A 24,312-nucleotide genomic window follows, 5' to 3' on the forward strand; every position below is an offset into this window, starting at 1 on the left:
TCAAAAATTACCATCCTGTGTTTTCACTTGCTGAATCTAGCAACTCTACTTTGGGGGCAAAATCTCTCTTCTTGAGAACTACTGGCCCAGCTCTATCCCTTGGGCCTGGGTTTTGAGGAGCAGTACGTGAAAAGATCTGATGAGATGAAACAAGGTCATTACCCTGGAGGGCAGGAACTTTATCATACTCATCTGTGTATCCCAAGGGAGAAGTAGATTCTCGTTAAATATTCTATGTGATAACAGGGGTAAAAACAGTTTGAACCATGTCAGGACTGGGCATTAGAGACACACTCCTTGCCCTCAGGCAGCTCATGGTCTAGCAAACATACACTGAAAGTGGTGTTTGATTTGCCCCACATAGCATTTTTAAAAGATTTGACTTTGTGGTCAACATTCTAAAGTTGGAAGCCGTTACATAAAAATCAGGATTTCTAGTATCTCTTGGAAAATGTGGCACATCTTCCAAATGCTTAGAACATCTGGCATTTAGGTCTGCACTCCCAAGTGGCAAGGTTTGCCTGGAGCTTAGAAATGTTCCCTCATTCCCCACAGTCCCCACCACTCCCTATTGCCCTGTACCAGCACCCTCTACCCATTTATGTTATCTGCCTGGTGCCTACAGGCATTTGGATTTCAAAGATCTGGTCTGGTGGGGAAGAGACACTAGAATGGAATGTTCTCTTAGTTGATCTGTGTAAGGCTGGTTCATTATCCCCATTTTACAGATGAAGAAACTAAGGTTTAGGGAGGTTGAGTGAATTGTTCAAAGTCATAACAGCTAGGCTGGATTGGACTCCAGGGCCTTTACCCTGGCCAGAGAACCCAATGAGAAACAGTTGAACTGCAAGGGCAAGAATCTTGTGGCACTGGGGACCCGGAGGGGAAGTGGTAACAGGGACGGAAGGCCAGAGCAACCCACACTCACTCATCTGTGAGAAAGCAAAAGCAAGAGAAAGCTGGTTTGGGGGCAGAAGCCCAACTGGAGCTCTGACTGGAACCCAGGTCCCAGCCTTAGACACACCACCACTGGGACTCCCCAGCGCCCAGCAGGGTCAGGGAGCTCAGCCACAGACAACCGTGAGTAGCTTTTTTTTGTTGTTATTTTATTTTGGGCTTCTTCGTCATCCCAGAAAACCTGAATTCTTACCTGACTCTGGCCCTCTGGGATTGTAAGAGGCTGGGTGGGGCTGCCCCAGGGCCAGGGGATTGATGTCCTAGGAGGATTCCTGAGGTTTTCGAAGACCAGCCCCGAAAAGGCTCAGGGCTGGTGCAATCCTCACCCTCCGACAGGACAAGCAGCAGCTCCCAGCTGTCATGTCCACCAAAGTCAGGACAGAGGGCGATCATCCCAGCCTCCACTGAGTGGCAGGTGCTGCTCCAAGGGCCTCTCACGATTTAACTTATTTCACCCTCACCACGGTCTGCAGTAAGTGCGATCAGCATTCCCCACTCTACAGACGAGGGCTGGTGACTTACCTGAGGTCACAAGGGCAGTAAGCGAGCACACTGGGCTTGAATTTAGGCACTCCAGCTCCACAGCCCACTCTCCAATCACTTACAAGGTGCAGGCTTAGATAGAAGACGGTGGGCCAGGAAAGAACCCCAAAAGACTAGGGCTGGAAGAGGCCTTAGAGACCATCTGGTAAGTCCTGGCCTTCGTCTTACAGGTGAGGAAACTGACCACAGGGAGACACAGCTTGCCCAGTTGGGGCAGCTCGGTAGTGCAGCCTAGTCCGCAGTAAGCTCAGGAGGCCAGAGGTCCACTTCCCTGGAGGTTCCGCTGCACGAATAGTAGTGCTGACCAGCGTGCCGGGGGTGAACTCCAGTGCTGCCGCTGGTAACCCTATGGCCTCAGACAAACCATTCCACTTCTCTCCCACTCAGCTTCCTCTTCTGAGAAATTTGGGCCTGAGACCATCGCTCATAGGCTTGTGAGAGGGTTACCTGGATGATACTGGCACCAGGATGGGTACCAGCGCTGGGCTCAGCAAGTTGTTGAAGTAGAGATTCTGAGCTTCACCCCATCTGCCCTTGCTGTGGATTAGAGATGAGGGTACATGGGACTGGGGGCTGTTTTTCCTTAGAATGGGTGGTGAGTAGACACCCTCGGGGCATGAAGACCAGGACTGAGGTGGAGGAGGGGCTGGGGAGGAATGTGGGGAGGTCCTGGGAGGTAGCATCCTTATGACACTGGTCCCAGCCCTGTAACCACCTTGTGGCTCACCCAGAGATGGCCCTCTAACCTGCCATGGGCCCCAGCATCAATTTCTATCAATGAAGCACGTCCATTACCCTTGGCTGGTTAAGGCCAGTTTAAGGCAGGAAAATGATGGCCGGGCTCAGGTGAGCAGAGCCTTCCAGCGCCAGTCTCTTTTCCTCCCTCCTCAGTTTGTTACCTCTGTTAATCTGACCCCATGCTCTCAGATGTGCATAAAAGGTTCTTTTATTCATTCTTATTAAAGCATATTCAGTTAGTCTCTGAGCATTCATCTTACTAGGCTTGTCAGAAATTGAACTCAGGCTGTACTGAGCTTCCCTCAGCCCTCATCCCCACCTTCTAGCATCACACACCAACTCTTAGGGTCACCTACAGAGCACACAGTGAGAGAAGCCACCCCAGCTCCTCCCATGGATGAATGTCCATTGTCCAAAGGGCTTTAATTCCCCGAAGTCCAGCCCTGTCCACTTCCCTGGCATGTCTGGAGTCCGATTCTTTGTCAACTCGAATCCACTGTGTCTTGGGTTCAGTCTCCAGTGTGTGCCACCTGGCAACTTCCCCCAGAGGTCCCGCCATCTCTCCAAGGCACTTCCAGGCCAGAAATCAAGGGACCCATGACCTCTGGTCCCTTTCCTGTGTGGGGCCAATCTCTCCTTTCTCCTTGGCTTTGGGTCACAAACGCAGGCTCTTCTCTCCCCACCCACCTGGGACACCAGCTTAACCTTCTCATTGAGCTTTTCACAAAGGACAGGAAGAAGGGCTGTCTTCAGATAGCTTCTGCTTTCTCCCCGCACCCCTGCCAAAAGTCCCCAAGCCAGGAGACCCCGAGGGAGCCCTTTGAAGGGAGACAGGCTGTCCTACCTCACAGAGAAGGAAAACCAGGGCTCAAAGGCAATGGGGACTCACTCAAGGTCACATGGCCAAGGAGGAGTGGAGCCCGTGTCGAGCCCCGCTCTGTGGGCTCCAAAGCTGGTACTGTCAATCACCAAATCCTCTAGTCTCCCTCATTAATTAGTCAGCTCACCTTGGCTGAGTCACATCGCCTTTCTAAACCTTAGTCTCTTCAACTCTAAAAATGAAACTATAGCTGCGTTACCTGCCTGTCTCAAAGGGGTGCGTGTTTATTTTCTGAAGCTTTTTACTGAGCGTCCTCGAGCTACCTGCTGGGGCCTCACCTCATCAATCCTCGCCGCAGCCTGTGAGGAAGCTGCCACCGCTGCCCACATTTGAGAGGTGAGAAACAAGTTCACACGCATGTGAGACCTTGCCCACAGTCACACAGCTGGTCACATGGCAAAGCCAAGACTCAAACCCAGGTCGGTCTGAATCCAGAACCGCACTCTGTTGTGGTGAGAACCAAACAGGAGGGCAGGTGTGGAAAGCGCCTCGTGAGCACTCTGCAGGCTCGAGGAATGGTCAGCCCCCTCTCAGCAGAGGCAAGACCACTATTGCCTCTTCCACCATCTCCTGGAGAGGTAGGGTCCACAGAGATGGGGTGTGTCCTGCCCTCACCCCCATGCGGTGAAGACCCCAAAGGAAAGAAAATGGCAGACCAGGGCAGATCAAGGAGGTACATCAGGTGGGGAGGAGCCTCCCCAGTGTCATTAGACCCAAGCGTGGGGAGGAAGGCTGTTGGCGTCCTATCCAGATGGGGAAGATGCTGGTGAGGCCTCGGGCAGAAGTGACTACGTGGGTGGGTTGGGTATCCTGTGGGTCTTGCTTCTTCTCCTCTCCTCCCCCACCTGCTCCCACCTCCACAGGGGAGGCCCCTTGATCTGCTCGCACTGTGAGTCAGAGGCAGCCCCTCCCACCACAGTCCCCCTGCTTTCTTCTCCCTGGGGTTTGGGGCCACCCCAAAGTTCCTCTTTGAGAACCACAGCTGTGTTCACGGTGTTGCCTCTGTCGGAACTCAATGAGTCGGTCCTCAATTTGTCTCCATGAATCTGTCTAAGTGCTGGGGAATCTGATGGAGCCAATGGCAGGGGTTAGGAGCTTGCTGAGGACCAGTGGGTAGTGAGGTGCTTCACGGACCTTCTCTAAGTTTTCACATGAGGCCAGTGTTAATAATACCCACTGGACAGATGAGGCCACTGAGGCTCAGACACAGCAGGTAAATGGTAGGGACACGAGTCAAGCCCAGGTCTGTCTGTTCACTACTTTCCACCAGCTTTTCCCAACAGGGAAGGAGATCTACCAGAAGGTTCACATTATTAGAATGTTTCCATTTTTTTAAATTAGTGAATAATTATCTTGGTATTTAAAAGATATTTTCTCAGTGTAAGAGCCTCTTAAGATAAGTGGAAGAATCCCAGAAAGTGTGATCAAACAAATGATAACCTCATGACTCCCAACCAGGCTGCAAAAACCACTTTGGCTTTGGCTGGTACATGGTTTTACATTGGTCTTATTCTTAATCTTATATTGTTTCATTTATACCTTTAATGAACCAATGATTAATGAAAGGAAGCAAAGGGAACTCTGAGGTTGAAAGTACTGGGAACTAGAAGGAAGATGGCGCCCCCTTTGCAAATCTGCTTCAAGATTCATAAATTGCATTTATCTGGTAAAATCTGGTTATCAGTGAATTCTTGTAAGTCATAAAATTTCAAAGATTGTTAAAAAGAGAAGATAACATGTACTCTTTCTTGGCCTGTGTTTTCTTGCCCTGTGTTGGACGTAGAGGTGAGCTATACTTGCAAGGCCTATGCAGAGGGGTGCTTGCAAATAGGGACCTGAGATCTATCTTATCTTGCCATATAACAAACATCAAATTATTTTTAAAAGGTACAGATCAGCTTTTCAAGCATCAAATGCAAGAATGCAAACCCCCTGCTCATGAGAGTGATTTCTGTCCTCTTGTTACATTTTAGTGCATCTTAATGTACATTTAGCTCCCCAATAAGACACCACTTTAAAGTTTGTCCAGCAACCATGCATTTTCTTATGTGGTGAATGTAAAGTAAATCAAGCACATATGCCACTGAGAAAGTGGGAAGAAGTCAACTTTGTTTTCACACATGATGCATGTAATTTAAATAAAATAAATGCTAGGGAAATTTTTGAAATAATACACTTATTAAAAATAGTACACTTGACTTAAAAACACTTCCTTTTCATGGACCATAGAACATTATTGACATAGTCCAAATAATCCTCAGCAGGGTGGCCGGGTGTGTAAAATTCTATGTTACTGTGAGATAGTTCCTGAGTCAAAGGAGATGGTTTAGTCCTATCACCTCATTCTATTTTTATTTTATTCTTTAGATTTTGGATGTGATCCTTTAGTAAACTGACAGAGGAAGTGGACACAAAGACAAGAAACACAGTAGCTAACATTTATCGAGAATGGATTAAGTGCCACCCAGGCACTGTGCTATGCATTTTCTACGTGCCACCACCCCCTTCACTCCTCACAACAGCCCTGAGCGGAGATAATTTCATTCTCCCCATTTTACAGATGAGGACACTGAAGCTTAGGATGGTGAGGTAATTTGCCCAAGAGACCACAGATTTAATGAGGGGCAGAATCAAAACTCACAACTGTGACTCAGGGCTGTCTCTTAAATCTCTGTCTATCTTCTCCCTTCTTATTCTAAGCTGATCCTGACCTGTTAACCAGCTCTCTTCACAGAAGCAGGAGATAGAAATCCAGGCCCCATTGTCGGTTAGTGTACTGAAGGAATCCATGCTGCTGGATCTGATCCCAAGTCCCAGGCCGGAAATGGTACCCCCAGAGGCACATTAATTCATTCTGTCCTAAAGGGCTACTGTGGAGCGTGGGTGAAGATCACCTGCGCAGATGTCTGTCCCATCTCTGGCCTCTCCTCATCTCTCCATGGCCTGAGTGCCCACACCAAGATTAATTTATCATCAGCCTCTGTCCAGCTGCCCCTGTGACCCTCCAGCCACTCTGTCACCACCCACAGATCTCAGTAGCCTGAAGCCCTATTACTCAGTCTCTTTGTTGGTGCCAGTTTCCTCAATTGTACAATGGGAGTGATACCAGTCCCCTCACTAGCTTGTCATGTAGAGTAGATGGCCTGTAATGTGGAGTATATAAGTTAATGTGTCAAGTGCATAGCACGGTGTCTGGCACACAGTATACAGTTAGCGCCCCTTCAGTGTAACTTTCTATTTTTGCCATGATCACCAGCGCGGTTCGAGAGCTAAGCCTCCAGGGTTCTCCGCGTCATCACCCCACCACTCCCGCCTCTGCTCTGGGAACCAGCCCGAGTAGTAACCTCCGCCCTCACTGCTGTAACCCTAGAAACAATCAGAATCAAAGTGAGATGGGGACCCCACCCTCTGGGATCTGGCCACGCCAGGAGGAGGCAGAGCAGCCTGCAGGGAAACCACAGAGGATTCAGAAGAGCCGCCGCGCGGTTAACCTTTTCCTATGCTCTGCTGTACACAGAGAAGCTGCCGTGAAAAGTCATCATTCAAGGGCCTCTCCATCTCCCTGGTTACACGCCTGTCCTACAGGAGAGCATTTCATGGGCAGAAGGGGTGACTAGCCAGTTCTAGGTGTAATTTGAACAGTTTTAGCAGTGCTCCCAAACGCACCTGCTCCCTCACCACACTTCCCAGTAACTCCAGACCAAGTTTTCAGCAGCAGCAAGCTACCTGCCTGGCAAGGGAGAGCCAGAGAGTCTTATCAGGCATTTAGACTTTAATGACTGAGTTCTGAAAATTTTCTTTGAAAGAGGAACATAATAAGCCTTTTAGTTCCTATCATAAAAATGAAGACAATGAGCAGAGACCCAGAGTGCTCCTCCTGAGACTCTGAATCCTGGGATCTGGTGAAGTAGGAAACAGGGAACCTTATGTACTTACAGGAAGGCAAAAGCTCCCCCCAGAAAGCATAGAGGTCCCCAGGAGAAAGCTGTGGGATCCAGCTGAGCAACCTGGAGCAGGAGGTGTGAGGATGACAGGCCTGGACCTGGGTTCAAATTGGGCTCTGCCCCTTTGTATAACCTCAGGCAAGTGACCTCATCTCCACGTGCTTCTGTCTCCTGGACTGTGAAAGAGAGACCACATGAGAACAGCACCACCCTCCCCGGCTTGTTGTGAGGAGTAACTGAGTTTGCATGCGAAGCCCAGTGCGTGGCCCACTGCAAGCAGTTGGTATTAAGGTAGAGTCCCCCATCCCACTCTCACCCATATGTTCCAGGCGAGGCAGTTCACGCTCTCAAAGGCTTTTCCTAAGTCCTCTTGCCACAGATCCTTTGAGAGTCAGTTTTGAAACCTTAGTCCAGGATGCCCTTCTTGCTGATATATATATTCCATCAAGCCATCTTTTCCCCTAGAAATCAATCAGTTGCGTCTACTCTGAGAATCTTGTTGAAGGTAACCCTCCTTGAGGATTTTCACAAGTGTCAGAGAACTCCTTTGACTAATTCATCTGACAGATATTTTTTGAGCAGCTGCCAGGTGCCAGGCAGCATTCTAGGCACCTGAGACACAGTAGCGAACAAGACAGACAGTGAGCACCTGCTCTCTGGGAGCTGGCGTTCCAGAGCCCTGGCTGCTAAGGTTGGTGTTGGAGACTCTGGTTACAGAAAATGGTCCCAGGAGGAAAGGAGACCAGAGAAGAGATTGTTGCCCAGAGTGTGAGAGAGACCCCGTCCCCCTCCATCTGGGCCCACCTGCCTTCTGGGGCCCCAGCTGTGCAGAGCACAGAGCAGCCTGCCTGTGAGTTCTGACTCTGCCACCCAGCAGCCACGTGGCCTTGGGCAAATCCATCTAGCTGAGCCTCAGCTTCCTCACCTCTAAGACAGTGAAAATAAGACAGTCTACCAGCAAGGGCCGTTTGCAGAATAAAGGAGACAGTGCAGGTGAAAAAGCCTCCTTGCAGTGCCTGCCACAAAGGAAGCACTAAGGGACTGGGACAAATTCATTTTCTTCATACACTTTAACCACAGTGACACATCACAGCAGACTGAATGCAGAAGCAGAGATGAGAATCCAGTCCCCAGACAATAAAGAGGTTTGCTCTCCCCTCCAATTATCTTCATTAAAAACATATTATTTCTATGAACATGCAACAGGTTTATTAAATATAGTTTTTAAGCTGTCAGCTTTATTTTCTAATCCAGTAAGCACTGAAAGATGTAACCTACATCAGGGAAAGCCCTTCAGAGTCTGGGTGACTTTTAAGATGGTAAAGGGGTGCTGAGACCATGAAGTCTGAGAACTGTGGCTCCAGGCTTTCTCAAGCCAGCTCTTTTGCAACTTGACAAATCCCCCCACCCACCCCCACCTCTGCCCCGCCCCACCCCGTGTGGTAATTGCACAACTTACAATTGGAAAGTTTTTGAGATCTCAAGAGATAACTTCCTGGTGCAGATGGATGTTGAGAAGGGAACTGGTTTTTGTGTGTGTGTGGTTCTTTGTTTGTTTGTTTGTTTGTTTAACTTTTGGGGGGTTAATTAGATTTATTTACTTATTTATTTTTTAGAGGGGGTACTGGGGATTGAACCCAGGACCTCATGCATGCTAAGCATGTGCTCTACCACTTGAGCTAGACCCTCCCAAGAAGGGGACTGCTTTGCCTGAGGGTTTTAGGTATCAGTTCTACCCAAAACTAGAACCAGAATCCAAACTCCTGTCTTCTTGGCCTTGGGATCTTGTCATGATGGCAGGCTGACTTCTTTACCCCGGGCTGGTTAGGAATCGGTCAGGCACGTTCTCAGCCTTCTGTTCACTCAGCTCCAAAAATCCCAAACGAACACAGGATCTTCTCCCTCCACTCTCCTAACGCTGCCCCACCCCTGCCTCCCACCTCCCTCCTTGACTACCTCAGCACCAGCCCAAGGGCACAGCAGAGATGACATTGTCACTCTTACTCCTTTCCAACTAGCAAAGAACTTGAGAAAGTGAGGAGACAGCTATAGTACCCATACATCTTACATGTATATCCTCTGCCCTTGGGGAAGGGCTTATGGTGTGCCAGGCACTGTGTTAAGCACGACACTAGCCCAACTAATCCTCATGCTTCCTCACCACCCATAAGATAGGTACTATTTGTTATTCCCATTTCACAGATGAGGAAACCGTGGAAAAGAAATGAATGAAGTAAGTGACTTTATCCAAGGGTGCAAAGCTAATGCTTGGCTGAGGCAAGACTAGAACTCAGCCTGCCTGGCAAATCTGTTGGGGGCTGAGGAGATCAGGACTTCACCAGGCTGGTAGGAACAGGACCAAAATCTAAGCCAGCTAATGGTAGCAATGGAGGCATGACTGAGCAAAACTGGTCAGAAGAGGACAAAACCAAAAAGAGAAAAGAGATGTGATTTGCCCCTGGGACTGAAGACAGAAGATTGCCTGTGTCTGGTGTCACTGTGGGCAGAGTCATGCGTTAGATTCTATCCCTTTACCAACTTGACTTTGTCATAACACAAAGGTTCAAGTCCTAGCTTCACCTGCCACTTACTGTGAATTTGGGGCAAGTAACTTGCCCTCTCTGAACCCATTTGCTCAAGGAACGCTACCTGCCTCAGATAATAGCCGTGAGGCCTCCCCTGCTGTGCAAACTGTCGAGTATGATATGAATATGGGCATTACTCGTCCATTCTCTAAAAAAGAAGTGGCTGGAATATAAGGTGGTTGAAAAGAGGAAGAAGATATTTGAAAACACTCTACAAAACTGTCCTGTGGGCAGATTTCAGATTAGTCAGTTAATCTACCAAGTATTTGAAGGATGTGAAGAATGTAAAGCAATAGGATGGGTCTTCAGAAGAGAACAAGGGCACAGGTTCCTGGTGGCCCCAGCCAGTCTCTCAACATCCATGGACCCCAATTTCCTCATCTATCAAATATGGAAAATAATAATAAGACCAGGTTTAAATAAGATACTGAGCAGAGAATGCTAGCACAATGCCAAGCACCCATCATCACTATCCTCCAATCTTCCTTTCAGATGGCAGTCCTGGGGCGACAGAGAGCAAGTGACTTCTCTGTAGAATTAACCGGTGCCAGGCTCAAAGCCTGAGTATCTGCTTCCTAACTTGGGGCCCTTTTCTCTCTGCTACGTCAAACACACGCTCTATCGTTCAATCAGGCAGCCAAGCTACTGCTTCGTTATTTTAAACAATTATTTAATCTGCACATCAAGAATGCAGGTATTACAGGGGAAAAAAATTTGTAACTCAGAAATAAACTTGTGAACAGTTAAAAAAGAAGAAGCAGCAGAACACAGGTATTTGTTTCCCCAGCTACAGATGAAGAACGTGAGGCTCATAGAGTCTGAGTAACTTGCCCCAAGATCACACAGCTCATCAGTGGCAGAGCTGGGATTTGAATCCAGCAACGCGTCATTCCAAAGCCTGGCATTTAACCTTCACTACAGAAGAAAGACGACTCAGATATCATTCAGCTAAATTCCTTCTGAGAGAGAGGCTACACATGATACAGCCAAATGCGGAAGGAAAGTCCAGGCAGAACGGGTGTCCAGACAGCAGGTGGGAACCCCACAGACCCCTGGGTGGAGAGGAGGCATGGTGAGTGGACTGCAGACTCAGGACAGAATCCGTAGTCCCCACAAGGCAGACTCATGGGGACTGGGTTTCTTTGACAACCAATAGACATTTGAGAAAGGAATTATAGAGGAAACCTTAATGATGATCTTTTGTCCCAAGTCTGTAAATTACAAATTCTTTCCTAAAAGCACTGGAGGTGGCCTATGTTATGAATTAGGACGGTCAAAATAAAAGCAAAGCACTGGAAACCTGTAAAAGGAGCAATAAGTGAATGAGGAACCAGCCTCAGGACTCAATCAGCCAGGACTGCCAGCCTGCTTTGCATTTAGCTCTGAGCTTCCTGGCAGCTGAAGCAAAAGGAAATACGAAAGTCTGTCTGAAGAAATCTGCTTTTTTTCCTAAGAGACATTTGTTCGGTCATTCATTCAATAAATTAAAATATTTAAGTGCCTACTTTGTGCCAGGCCCTGTGCTCAAGGGCTGGAAGTCCCAGGAGGAATGGATGAAAGAAATGAGTTTGAGAAATAACCCCTTTGGCAGCCTAGTGCATCACCCCCCACCTCCTCACCCCTGCCCCAGGGCAATTTCCATACCTTGCCTCGCATCAGTAAACTTCTCCTGTGACTTGTATCACCTGAGAAATTTTAAGTTCCTTTCCTCACATGCTGTCCCATCTCCCCTGCCAAAACCATTTTAGAAATGACTATCCTAGTGGTCTGTTTACAAGGTCAAAGAGCCTGGAATCTTCTAGTTAACTTTCTGCTTTTTGACTTGCTGCTTGTGGTTCTGCCACTTCCTGCAAGTCTGGATCTGTGGGTCAGGAGCACTATGGGGAGAAGCTCAGAGTGAGGCTTAGGGTGCCGGATGGGGCTGATGGGTGATGTCTACCATGGCTTGTGAACAGGGAGTGGTGGCTCAGGGGGCATCAGATTGCCTTGTGGGCTGAGTCCATCTCCAGAGGGCTACTTAGCTTAGCTCAGGTCCTCCATGAAAAGATCTCAACCAAGAATCTACTGGAGGCTCTTTTTGGTGCGAGGGGGAATAGAATACAAAGATGTCTCCACTCCTTGACCCAGATTCTACTCTCAAGATTACAAGCTCATAGTCCAGGAAGCAGGGTGAGGAATGGATGCAAGTAATGGAAGGTAGACAGTGATCCATGCAGTAGGACTCAATGAGTTTCATCCACCTGGAGGTGTAAGGTAAAGAGAAACCAAAGAATACTTCCTGGAGGAGGTGGCTTTTGATAGAGGGCCTGAAAAAAGTAAGATTTGGGCAAAGAAACATAGCCCACAGCCCAGAACTCCGGAAAACTATCTTGCAACCAAGGGCTACCAAGCACAGAGGGGGACTAGGAGAAGAAATGTGGAAGGAAGTTCCCATGACATCCTTCCTACCACAAGACATAGTGCCAAGAGCCCAGCCTGCTGTGAAGCAAGACAAGAAAGTCACCTTGGTCTATTACCGGTGGATCGCTCATGCCAGCCAAACAGGGTTTTTTTTAATGTGATGGTCTGGCCTTCATGGTAGTAAAGTGTCAGCTGAGGATGAGTGGAGAGCTTTTCTGCCTGCTTCAGTTCTCAGAAGAGATTTGGACAAGACAAGCATGGAATCCTGTAAGAATCCTATAAACAAACTCTATTGAATATTTCCTGCCTTTCATTAGCCAGGCCCAGCACCATACATTTAGTAAATTTTGACCACTTGATTGCACAACAATGTGATATGGATAGTATTTCTCCCAGTTTACAGATGAATGAAACAGAGACTCAGATAGGTGAAGTAACTTGCCCAACATCACACAGCCCATAAGGTACAGAGCTGGATTTGAATCCAGGGAGATCTGGTTGCCAAGCCTGTGAAATGGGAAGCCAACATGGTGAGTTTCTGGGAGAAGACCTAAGAAGTGATGCAGTCAATCCACCTGCTTCGAAGATGAGAAAAGAAAGACCCAGGAAGAAGGGACCTGCCCAAAGCCACTCAGTAGCAGAACAGGGACTGGAACCCAGGCATCCCCATGCCCAGTCAGAGATCAAAATAATGGCTCTTGGCCTCCAATCTCAGCTTCTCACTGCAGGTGTATCAGGGCCGTACCCTGTCTTACTTCACGCATTGTCCCTGGTGCCTTCAGGCTTTCAACACAGCAGCACAGAGGGACCAGCTGTGACTGTAGCGTGCTTTCACTTCACATTTTCAGTTCAGATTGGAAAAACCCCAGGTGTACCTTTTCCTGAGAGTTTCCCAGCACTCAAGTTTCCCTTCCCAGACACCAGGCAGGAGTCAGGGCTCCAGGCCTCGGACCCCCACCGCAGCATGGACGCACTCTCTGGGGAAAGAGCCTCAGATAGCTTGGGGGGCATTGGCATTTTTCTTAGGTGGGGAAAGCACTCTATTGGTTCGTTCTCTTTTAATATTACGTTTGTACAGTATCAGGTCACAGAATATTTTTGCATGCCTCGGTGGCTCCTAATATTTGGAACTCCACAAACACATTGATTTAAAAAAAATTAAAAAAAGAACCATTTCACCCTAACAAACACACAGACATAAAGTCCTACTGAAAAGATTAAAGAGCCATGGTGGCGATCATCAGCTGATTCAGTTTTCCCAAGGAAAATGGGATAGGCATTGTCATTGTCATTTCACAAATGAGAAGAGGGGCTCAGAAAGTTGAAGGGACTTGCCCAAAGTCACATGACAAGCCATGGCAGAGGTGGAAGTGGAAGAGCTGTGCAGCGCAGCAAACACTGAGTCTTTCTCTGGGCTGGGCATTTGGACAAGTCCTCGCCCTAGAGGAACTCATCTGGAAGCCAGAAGCTCTGACTCTGATAGAAAAGGGATTTCTATCTGCTCAGAGGGAAGGCAGGCCGGGAGCTGGGTTTCCTGTTGCTCTGTGCGTCCTGTTGTCGGATGTTGTCTTGTTAGGACCTCCATTCAAATGCCTGCATTTCCTGCCCTGATTTAATTTGGACAGAAACCACAGGTTGGTGGCCACACCAGGCCTGGGTGAGGCACAAATGCGGGCCACTGCCACCCCAGCGTTCCTCTTCTAGGCTGGACTCTGTGTGGGGTAAGCCATTCTCTGATGGGAGGGGGCTGTTTCCTAAGGGAACTATGAGAAGAGAGTGGGAGGGGGATGGGACCTGGGCTGCAGGAGTGCAGGGAGGAAGCTTCCAGAATGGCAGGGTGGGGATGTGGGAGCTGACAAAGGCATACACTAGCTGTAACTCATTCGTGTCCAGGGCTGAGGACTTGACTGGCACCATTTCCTGTCTTACTCAGGGGTGACTGTGGCAACATTCAGCAAAGGGCATCGGTCTCAGGGAAATACCCCTTTTTAGCTTTTTGAGGTAGGATGCTCCTCTTGAGACCCTGAATCCTGGGTCGTCTCTATGCTTACAGAGCAAGAGTTCTGATTGCGATTTGAGGGATGTGATGTTCCAGCTCTGCATTGAGTAACCGTAGGATATTACATCCCCACCCTTAGGCTGTTCCCTTGATGGTAAAATTATAGAGTTGGATTAGATGAGAGGTTTTCAGTCTGTTCCTTGGATCCTCAGGGCTCCACAGAGGAATCTGAGCTGCCCAGAAGGGAGGACAAAGGTGACATGAACTCAGATTCTACTTGATTTATGAAAAAGAGTTCCATCGATGATAAAAAGCATTCTGCTCTCTTAAAAAATTTTAAAACTCTGGATTAAAGGCTGCCACTTATTAAGCTCTTATAACACACTAGGCATATTATTCTCAACAACCTCACTGAGCAGGTGAATTATCCCCATTTGGAGATGCTCCTAATGATAATAATAACAATAATAAGCCTTTCCATGGGTTATATTAATTTACTTAAATCCTCACAAAAAACCCATTTTGCAGATGAGAAATGGGAAAACCGAGGCATTAAGTATCTTGAACAAGGTCACTGGGGTAGGATTTGAATCTCCTGTTTGATGTACTTTCCTCTCCCTGACACTCTTACTTGGGATCTATTTATTTGGAGACAGCCTTTTCCATCCAAATGGGTTCCAAACTCCTCCTCCAAGTAGTTTAACTTCTCTGAGCCTCCATTATCCATGAAATCACAATAATTGTAATTCTTACATCAGTGATTATGCGGATTACATTAGATTGTGGCTGAGAAAAATATTTTGTAGAAGTTGAATTCCATACCAGTGTTGGTTAATGCACTTATTAATCTGGTTGGAGACAAGACTAATGCAGAACTGGTTATAATACACGCAGACTAAGGCTGGGAACGTGGTGTGTGACTCGGGATGGTGGTGGCGGGGGTTGGTCAAGCGAGCCTTCACTGAGTGAAAGATGAGTCCAAGAGAATGGTGAGCCAGGGAAAGGAACCCTGGGGGCAAAGGGGCAAGAAAGCAGAACTATTTGGGGAATTGTGTTAGCCAGTAGTGCTGCACAGGGGCTCCCGCAGCGGCTGTGGAGGAGTACGCTTCTGACCTTGCTGTCAGCACAGTATAAAAATGATCAATGAGCTCTTTTACCTTCTTTTTTCCGTACTGTCTTTGAAATCTGGTGTGTATTCACACATAAGGCACATCTCCATTCAGACTAACCACATTTATGGTGCAGGTAGACAGAGCTGGAGTTGAACTCCAGTTCTCACACTTAAATAACTAGGTCATCCTCAGCAAGTACCTGCAGTGTCAAGCTCTCTTCTAAGTATATTTTATGTATTAATTCACTTAGCCCTCATAAAATGAATTATCGCTACGGTGGGCTACCATCATTATCCCCATTTTATAGACAAGGAAACTGAGGACCGAAAGCTCAGAGAGCTCATCATTCCTAAGCCTTCTTCCTCTATAAAGTGAGCATCAGCACACCCTACCCTGGAGGTTCTTGTGAGGGGAGATTTGAAAATGCTGTGGAGGGGGAAGCTGTAGCTCAGTGGTAGAGTGTGTGCCGGGCATGCACAAGGTCCTGGGTTCAATCCTCTATACCGCCATCAAAATAAGTCAACTTAATTACCTCCCCCACCTTAAAAAAGAAAAGAAAGAAAAGGAAATGCCGTGAAGTTCCCAGATACAGCAAGACACCTCTGCCCTGGAAGCCACAGACCTCTCTCTTCCCAACACCCACTCCCTGAGAACCTCTCTCAAGACCAGGGTGAGGAAAGCGGGGAGCTCACCTCAGCCACAAAATTTAAATGAGTGCCAAAAAATTCTATTTGAGTTTAAATAAAACATTTAAACCTTATAAAATACTGTTGTGAATTTTCATGTGCCTACTTTTCCATTTTTCAATAGTAGCTACTTTTTAGTGTCTTAATGTTTAATGTTTTGAGGTACAGGGGGCAGGAAACCACTAAAGAATACATAGAAATGCCTACATAAAAGAGTGCTTTTCTTTTTTGCTTTTGTCTCAGTCAAGGCATTGCTTTCTAGTCTAGTCTGGAAAAAACCCTGCCCTCCCTCCTACTTCTCTAATTCCTCTGCTACTGCCTACAAGTTTTCTTCTCTTCATCTATGTTATAAATCCTCTCCATTCGTCTAAGGGAATTGGACTTTGGGCTCAATGTTGTGTGGTTAAGATTTATCCTTGTTGATACATATAGTTCTGGTTCATTTTTTACTGCTTTGTGTATTTCTTTCTATGAATGTACTATAATTTCTCCATTTTCCAGTTGATGGACATTTTTTTCTTTTTTTTTTCTTGCTATTTCAAAAATGCTGAAATGAACACACTTGTACGTGTCTCCTTGGGCACATTCTCAGGAGTGGAATTGGTGTATCCAAGGGAAGGGGCTCATCTTCAACATTGTGAGATTTTACCAAACTGCTCTCCAAAGTGTTCGTGCCAACTGACACCCTCATCACAGCGCTGAAATTTCTTGCTCCACACCTTCTCTAGTGCCTGACATTGTCACATTCATTTTTTTTGCCAGTCTATGGGAGTGAAATTTGCATTTCTGTGGATCTGTTGAGGTTCAATACCTTTTCTTTCATGCCTGGTATTTTTCTTATTTGTGGGTTCTCTCCTTTTTCTTCAAGTAAACTTGCCTGAGGTTTGTCTGTTTTATTATCTTTTCAAAGAACTAGTTTCAGTTTTTGTCAGGGCTTTTTATTCTCTATTGTTTTCCCACGTCATCAATTTCGGGTCTTATTATTTCCGTCTTCTGCCTGCTTTGTATTTATGCTGTTGTTCTTTTTCTAATTTTGTGAGTTGGATGTTTAGCTCATTAGTCTTTTTTCGTTTCTTATATGAGCATGGAGGGCTATAAATTTCCCTTTCAGTATCCATGAATTTTAATACACTACAATTCTAAGTATTTTCTAACTTCCTTTATGATTTTTTGATTCAGAAGCTTCATACCTGCGAAATTTGTTAGTTACATTTTTTAAGTTCTTGATTTCGAAATAAATTGCACTGTGGTCAGAAAAAGTGGTTTGTATGTTACAAATTACTTAAAAATGTATTGTGATTTGCTTTTCACCTAAGGTGAGGCCAGGTTTGGTAAATGTCCACATTTGCTTGAAAACAGTGAGTATTCTCTAATTATTGGGTGCTAAGTTCCATATATAACTGTTAGATCAAGCTTGTAATTACACGGTCAAATTTTATATATCCTATCAACAAGTATATTATCTGCTTAATCTATCAACTTCTGAAAGAGGAATGCTAAAAATCACTCACTATTCAATTCCACTTCAGTTCAGTTCCACATTTATTGAGTACCTATTATGTACCAGAAACTATTCTAAGTCCTTATATCAGTAAACAAAATAGTCAGTTCCTTGACCTTAGGGAATTCAAATTCTAGTGGCAATAAACAATAAAGCATAATAAACAGGTAAATTATGTAAATTATATGTTCAGTGATAAGTGATATGGAAAAAATACATATAGAGCAGAGTGAGGGGGACCAGAAAAGCAGGAGGGTGAGGTGAGTTACAATTTTAAATAGGATGATAGGGTGGATATCATTGAAAAGGCAAAATTTCAGCCACAACTTGAAGAAGGTAAGATTGAACCAAGCGTAGAAAAGAGTAAGGCAGCGGGAACAGATTGTGCAAAGGCCCTGTGGCAGGAGAGAGAATCCATTAGTAAGCTAGTGTGGCCAACACTAGTTGATCAAGGGAAGCATGGTTAGTAGGGAGGGCAGAGTGATAATGGGGCCCGAACACACGCAGACTTCTAGGCCATTGTAAGTACTTTGGCTTTTATGTTGAGTGGAATAGGTGCCATGTGGGGTTTGGGAAAGAGGAGTGGTATGATCTGACATATTTTAAAAGGATCACCCTGGCTGTTGTGCTGAAATTAGACAGGCCTGGTTAAAAACAGGGAGTCAGTTAGGAAGCTATTATAGTAAATCAAGTAAGAGACAATGCTCGATTTTTTAAAGCCTAAACTTGATCAATGCCTTTATTCACTTCCTAAATAAAGCTTCAGCTCTATTCAGCTCTCTCTTGGCTTGTGTTACTTGTCATTCTCGTGTTACTGTCATTCACGATTTCACTTCCACTTTGTTTTTATATCCTCCAAATCAGACTCAGTCATTTATTATTATTATTACTTTATACAGACATTTGTTTCATTTACACATTAATTTATCAACTCATTTGTTCACAGTTCCTTCTTGCCTTTCTGTTCTTCCTGCTATGAAGAATCTCCCTCTCCTTTAGAATTTCCTTAAAGGATGGCATATCCTTCTGACGTTCCTTCAGTGAAGGTCTATTGGTGGACAGTTCTATTTCTATTTTTTTATTTTAAGTGATAGTTTAGCTTTTTTCCTTCCATCTTCTGGCTACTATAATTGTTACTGGCAAATCTGCTTTTAAATGTAATGGTGATTCCTTTTTCTGATAGTGTGTCTTCTCTCTCTGATTGCTTTTCTTTTTCTTTTTATAGTATATATATATTTATTGACGTATGGTTAGTTTACAGTGTTGTGTCAATTACTGGTGTACAGCATAATGCTTCAGTCATACATGAACGTACATACATTTCTTTTCATATTCTTTTTCACCATAAGTTGCTACAAAATATTGATTATCGTTCCCTGTGCTATACAGTATGAACTTGTTTGTCTATTTTATATATATGAGTTAGTATCTGCAAATCTCAAACTCCCAATTTATCCCTTCCCACACCCTTCCCCTCCCCATAACCATAAGTTTGTTTTCTATGTCTGTGAGTCTGTTTCTGTTCTGAAAATAAGTTCGTCTTTTTTTTTTAGACTCCACATGTAAGTGTTATCATATGGTATTTTTCTTTCTCTTTCTGGCTTACTTCACTTAGAATGACAGTCTCTAGGCCCATCCATGTTGCTGCAAATGGCATTATTTTATTCTTTTTTTTCCTTTTTCAGTTTCATTAGGTAGAATTATTACAGTTTGACTGCACATATACATTATATTGCATGTAAATACATATATAATATACTGCACATATTTTTTTAGTTTCATATATGTACTGATCATTGTTTCTAAGAACAGATCAGAGCTTTAACTTTTTTAACTTAACATAGTTATCAAAGGAATAAAGCCAATCATAAAATAAGAATCAACAGAATGCAGTAATCCAATTATAAAGGACAGTCAAACGTGCTTATGCATATTTAAGAAATCAATCATCTAAGTTATAAATAATAAGTAGTTCATTTGTGGCCTTATTTTTTTTTTAGATTCCACATGAGTGATATAAAATGGCATTTTTCTTTCTCTTTCCAGCCCACTTCACTTAGAATGATGATCTCCAGGTCCATCCATGCTGCTGCAAATGACATTATTTTATTATTTTTTATGGCTGAGTAGTGTTTCACTGTATATATGTACCACAGTTTCTTTATCCAGTCATCTGTCGATGAACATTTATGCTGTTTCTATGTCTTGGCTGTTGTAAACAGTGCTGCTATGAACACTGGGGTGCATGTATCTTTTTGAATTAAGTTTCCCTCTGGATATATGCCCAGGAGTGGGATTGCTGGATCATATGGTAAATCTATTTTCAGTCTTTTGAGGAATCTCCTTACTGTTTTCCATGACAGCTGCACCAAACTACATTCCCACCAACAGTGTAGGAGGGTTCCCTTTTCCAACGTTTATCATTTGTGGACTTTTTAATGATGGCCACTCTAACTGGTGTGTGGTGATATCTCATTGTAGTTTTGATTTGCATTTCTCTGATAATTAGCGATACTGAGCATTTTTTCATGTGCCTATTGGCCATTTGTATGTCCTCATTGGAGAATTGCTTGTTTGAGTTTTCTGCCCATTTTTGGATTGGGTTGTTTGCTTTTTTATTATTAAGTTGTATGAGCTGTTTGTATATTCTAGAATTTAAGCCCTTGTCAGTCTCACGTTTTGCAAATATTTTCTCCTGTTCTGTAGGTTGTCTTTTTGTTTTGCTTATGGTTTCCTTTGCTGTGCAAAAGCTCATAAGTTGAATTAGGTCTCATTTTTTTTATTTTTGTTTTCATTTATATTGCCTGGGTAGACTGCCCTGGGAGAACATTGCTGAGATTTATGTCAGAAAATGTTTTGTGTATATTTTCTTCTATGAGGCTTATAGTGTCTTGTCTTGTGTTTAAGTCTTTAAGCCATTTTGAGTTTATTTTTGAGTATGGTGTGAGGAGGTGTTCTAATTTCTGATTGCTCTTAATTTTTTCCACTTGTCTTTGGCATTCTAGAGTTTTATTATGATGCATGTGAATGAAATTCTGCTTGAAGTGCACTGTGATTTCTGAATCTGAGGAGTTATGTCCAAGAGAACTCTGGGTAATTCTCCACCATCATCTCTTTGCATATGGCCTCCCCAATGCCTAAAACCAATTCTATTCTTTCCTTCTGAAACTCCTGTTAAATCCATTTTAAACCTTTTCATTCAACCTTTCATGTCTCTTAACCTCTCTTTCATATTTCCCATCTCTTTATATCCTTGTGCTGCATTTTGAGAGGTTTCTTCAGCTCCACCTTTGAGATCAATGCTTTTCAACTAGTCTGTTCTGCTCTGTGACCTACGTTTGAGAATTTCTTTTTTCAATGACTTTACTTTTCACTTCCAGAAATTCTACTTGATCCTTTTCCAGATCTGCCTAGTCTCTCATTAAGTAATCCCTTTTTTGATTCCTTATTGTTTAATCATATTAAACATATTTTATAACATAAACCCAAAAATTATATGAAGTCCTTGGAAGTCTAATTTTATTTAGACATTTCTGCTAACTTTTATTCATGTTTCCTTATGCATTTTGTAATTTTGCATCTTGAGCTCAAATTCCATGGGCCTCTTTATATGTGGAAATCGTGTGTGACCTGGCTAGAGAGTACATCCCTCTAGAGAAATTTTGAGCTGAATTTCTAATAATATCTAATAATGTCCCATTCAATATTTGGGTGCCCTGGGTTTTCTTCTCAATATTTAGGACATACTTATACTAAAAAATAATTCATTATCTGACATTCAAATATATCTAGACTCCTCTGTTTTATCTGGCAAAGCAAGTGGTATGAAACCAAAGGCATGTCTCCCACAAATTTCAGCATCTTACTTACCAAAACTGGCAAACAAAGCAAAATAAAACACCAATGCGTAAACATCACTCTGGAATTCACTCTGGATTCCATGTTTTCTTGGTTTGGATTTCCTCTCGGCTTTTGACCCTTGGAGATTTCGTATACTTTTGAAAGTAAATCTTAGGTGGAGACTTTTTTTTTAAGGCCAAAAACTTGCAGATCACTTCTGCTTCTTGAATTCCCACAGATCTCTCCTAAGGCAACCAGTACAGACCTAGCACCCTTCTAGGATGGATGGAGAAAGGGTAAAACACAGAGCAACAAATATAAATCATCCTTTCAACATATGACTCACACAGGTAAAGGATTCGACTAGAGTCTGTGATGAGTGAGGTTATTATTGCCCTGATTGAAAAAGACTCACTTGGAGTGGGAGAGAGTGCTTAGCATGCACAAGGTCCTGGGTTCAATCCCTGATAACTCCTCTAGAAATAAATAAATAAATAACCTCCTCTTCCCAAAAAATGAAAAAGACTCATTTCTTCTTCTCATTGTACTACAGCAAGGGCCTCTTGGCAAGCCCAGCAGAAGCTGAGAGACCCTCCCCATGGAGCGATGCTGGGAGACAGAGGCAGCCAATGGCTCCCGGGATGGCTTGGATTTCAACCCCATGAAGGATTACATGGTCCTGAGCAATTCCCAGAAGATAGCTATCGCAGTGCTGTGCACCTCCCTGAGCCTGCTTAGCGCCCTGGAGAACCTTGCTGTGCTCTACCTGATCCTGTCCTCACATCGGCTCCGCAAGAAGCCCTCGTATCTGTTTATCAGCAGCTTGGCTGGGGCTGACTTTCTGGCCAGTGTGATCTTCGCCTGCAACTTTATAAATTTCCACGTCTTCCACGGCGTGGATTCCAAAACTGTCTTCCTGCTGAAGATTGGCAGCGTGACTTTGACCTTCACAGCCTCTGTAGGCAGCCTGCTGCTGACTGCCATTGACCGCTACCTCTGTCTACGCTACCCACCTACATACAAAGCGTTACTCACCCGTGGGAGGGCACTGGTGACCCTTGGCTCCATGTGGGTCCTCTCAGCATTGGTCTCCTACCTGCCCCTCATGGGATGGACTTGCTGTCCCAGGCCCTGCTCTGAGCTTTTCCCCCTGATCCCCAATGACTATCTGCTGGGCTGGCTCCTGTTCATCGCCATCCTCTTCTCTGGCATCATCTACACCTACGGGCATGTCCTCTGGAAGGCCCATCAGCATGTAGCCAGCTTGGCTGAGCACCAGGACAGGCAAGTGCCAGGAATGGCCCGGATGAGGCTGGATGTGCGGTTGGCCAAGACCCTGGGGGTGCTGGTGGCTGTGCTCTTCATATGCTGGTTCCCGGTTCTGGTCCTCATGGTCTACAGCCTGGCCACCACTCTAAGTGACCAGGTCAAGAAGGTCTTCGCCTTCTGCTCCTTACTCTGTCTTGCTAACTCGATGGTCAACCCCATTATCTATGCCCTGAGGAGTAGGGAGATTCGCAGCTCGGCAGACCACTGCCTGGCCCACTGGAAGAAGCGCCTGAGGGGCCTCGGGCCTGAAGGAAAGGAAGACTTCCCGCGGTCCTCAGTCACTGAGACAGAGGCTGATGTGAAAATCACCCAGGGGCCAGACTCCAGAGTTCTATACTGCTCTGATCGCTGATGAGGCCTCCTTCACAGTTTTAAACAAGCCAAGTCAGAAATCATTTCACTCCCTGGAGGAGATTTCATGGCCTTGACCCTCTTATCTTGCTTAAACCAACCCCAGAGGTCTGGACACTTATCCCCTTCTACTGATGAGTGTTGGCACTGACCCCTGAAGGGTAGCCTGGCCATGCCCATCTGCACACAGTTTATGAGGTGTGGTAAGGTGGGCAGGAGGCAAGAGGTCTGAGACAGGCTCAGTGCAGGTCAGGACAACCGTCCCAACATGTCAGCTTAGAGCCTGCATTCTCCAGAGCCCACAGGAGCCAGGAGGAGCTTTCAGGCTCAGCAGAGAGGGACTCAGAGGAAATCTGAGAACATCACTCTCCTGGGGTTTCAGGGTATCAGATGGGATGGCTGGCCAGCCCTTCTTCCTGCTTAATTGTTGGGGCCACCTTGGTTCTGGAGCTATGAAAGGCCCTACCTCCTGGTCACTCTTTCCCAGAGAGGACCAAGAGCTGTGACGCCATGAGGATCAAGCATGTTAATCCACCTCTTGCAGAGGTAACTGACAAGCCTCCATCAGGGCATCTTATTATTACAGCAGTGGCCCTCTCTGACACTCTGATAATCACAACTCACAACCATTGTGTCCTCTTAGGTACCTGGGTAATACAGAGGTGGTTGAAATCACTTGAGACACAGAATCCTCTGAGAATTTTACTCATCTTGTGAAGTCCTACTCGGAGGTACCCCTGGAAGCAGGCAGTGTCCCATTCTAACCCAATTCCAAGAAAAAGGAAGATATTCACAAAGATTTTATTATCCCCAAATTGTTCCCAGCCATCTCTCAATTCAGCTCCTTTGTCTCCTCCACACCCCTATACCCTTCAATGAATAATAAACAAAGCTAATAGGAGGAGAGGAAAGTTCCCTTACTATGTGCCAGGCATAGGACTGACATCTCACAGTTCATTATTTCCAGCAAGAAAACAGCCCCATGTTTTGAAGATTCCAGGACACCCATATTTTACATATCAGGGAGGCTGAGTTCCTACTGGAAGGGCTTCAAACAGTAGGCAAGAGAAATTGTTGATGGAGGGAAGGATTGCAGAGGAATTCTAATGCAATTCTTTGGGACCACAGATGGAATAAAATGAAAGATATTGATTAATCTTGTCTTCATTTAATACTTACAGGTGTCCACTATTCATTCACTCATCCACCCATCTCATAAATAAGTGCCAGGCTCTATGCTGGGTCCCAGACGTCCAGCCACAAGTGAGAGTCTGCCCCTGTCTAATGGGGTTTATATTCCGCATTCTGCTGGGAAGAGCGCCAATAAATAAAGAAGATAATTACTGGTGTTACAATGAAGAAAATCATCTGGATCATGGGATAGGGATTAAATGAGGCAACTTTAGGAAGAGTAGGCCTACTATGTGCTCTGGTCACTAAAGTTGGC

The 24,312-nt window shown here is 45.2% G+C and overlaps 1 protein-coding gene across 1 annotated transcript; it reads left to right on the forward strand.

Moving 5' to 3' along the window:
• The first annotated feature begins 974 nt into the window (after window positions 1-974).
• CNR2 (cannabinoid receptor 2) lies at window positions 975-22,981 on the forward strand. The gene is made up of 2 exons (XM_015239751.3): window positions 975-1,080; window positions 21,739-22,981. Exon 2 carries the CDS (start codon window positions 21,784-21,786, stop codon window positions 22,864-22,866), a length of 1,083 nt encoding a protein of 360 aa, XP_015095237.1. The 5' UTR covers window positions 975-1,080; window positions 21,739-21,783; the 3' UTR covers window positions 22,867-22,981.
• The last annotated feature ends 1,331 nt before the right edge of the window (window positions 22,982-24,312 follow it).

This window comes from Vicugna pacos, chromosome 13 (assembly GCF_048564905.1).
Source record: "Vicugna pacos chromosome 13, VicPac4, whole genome shotgun sequence".
Lineage (NCBI taxonomy): Eukaryota > Metazoa > Chordata > Mammalia > Artiodactyla > Camelidae > Vicugna > Vicugna pacos.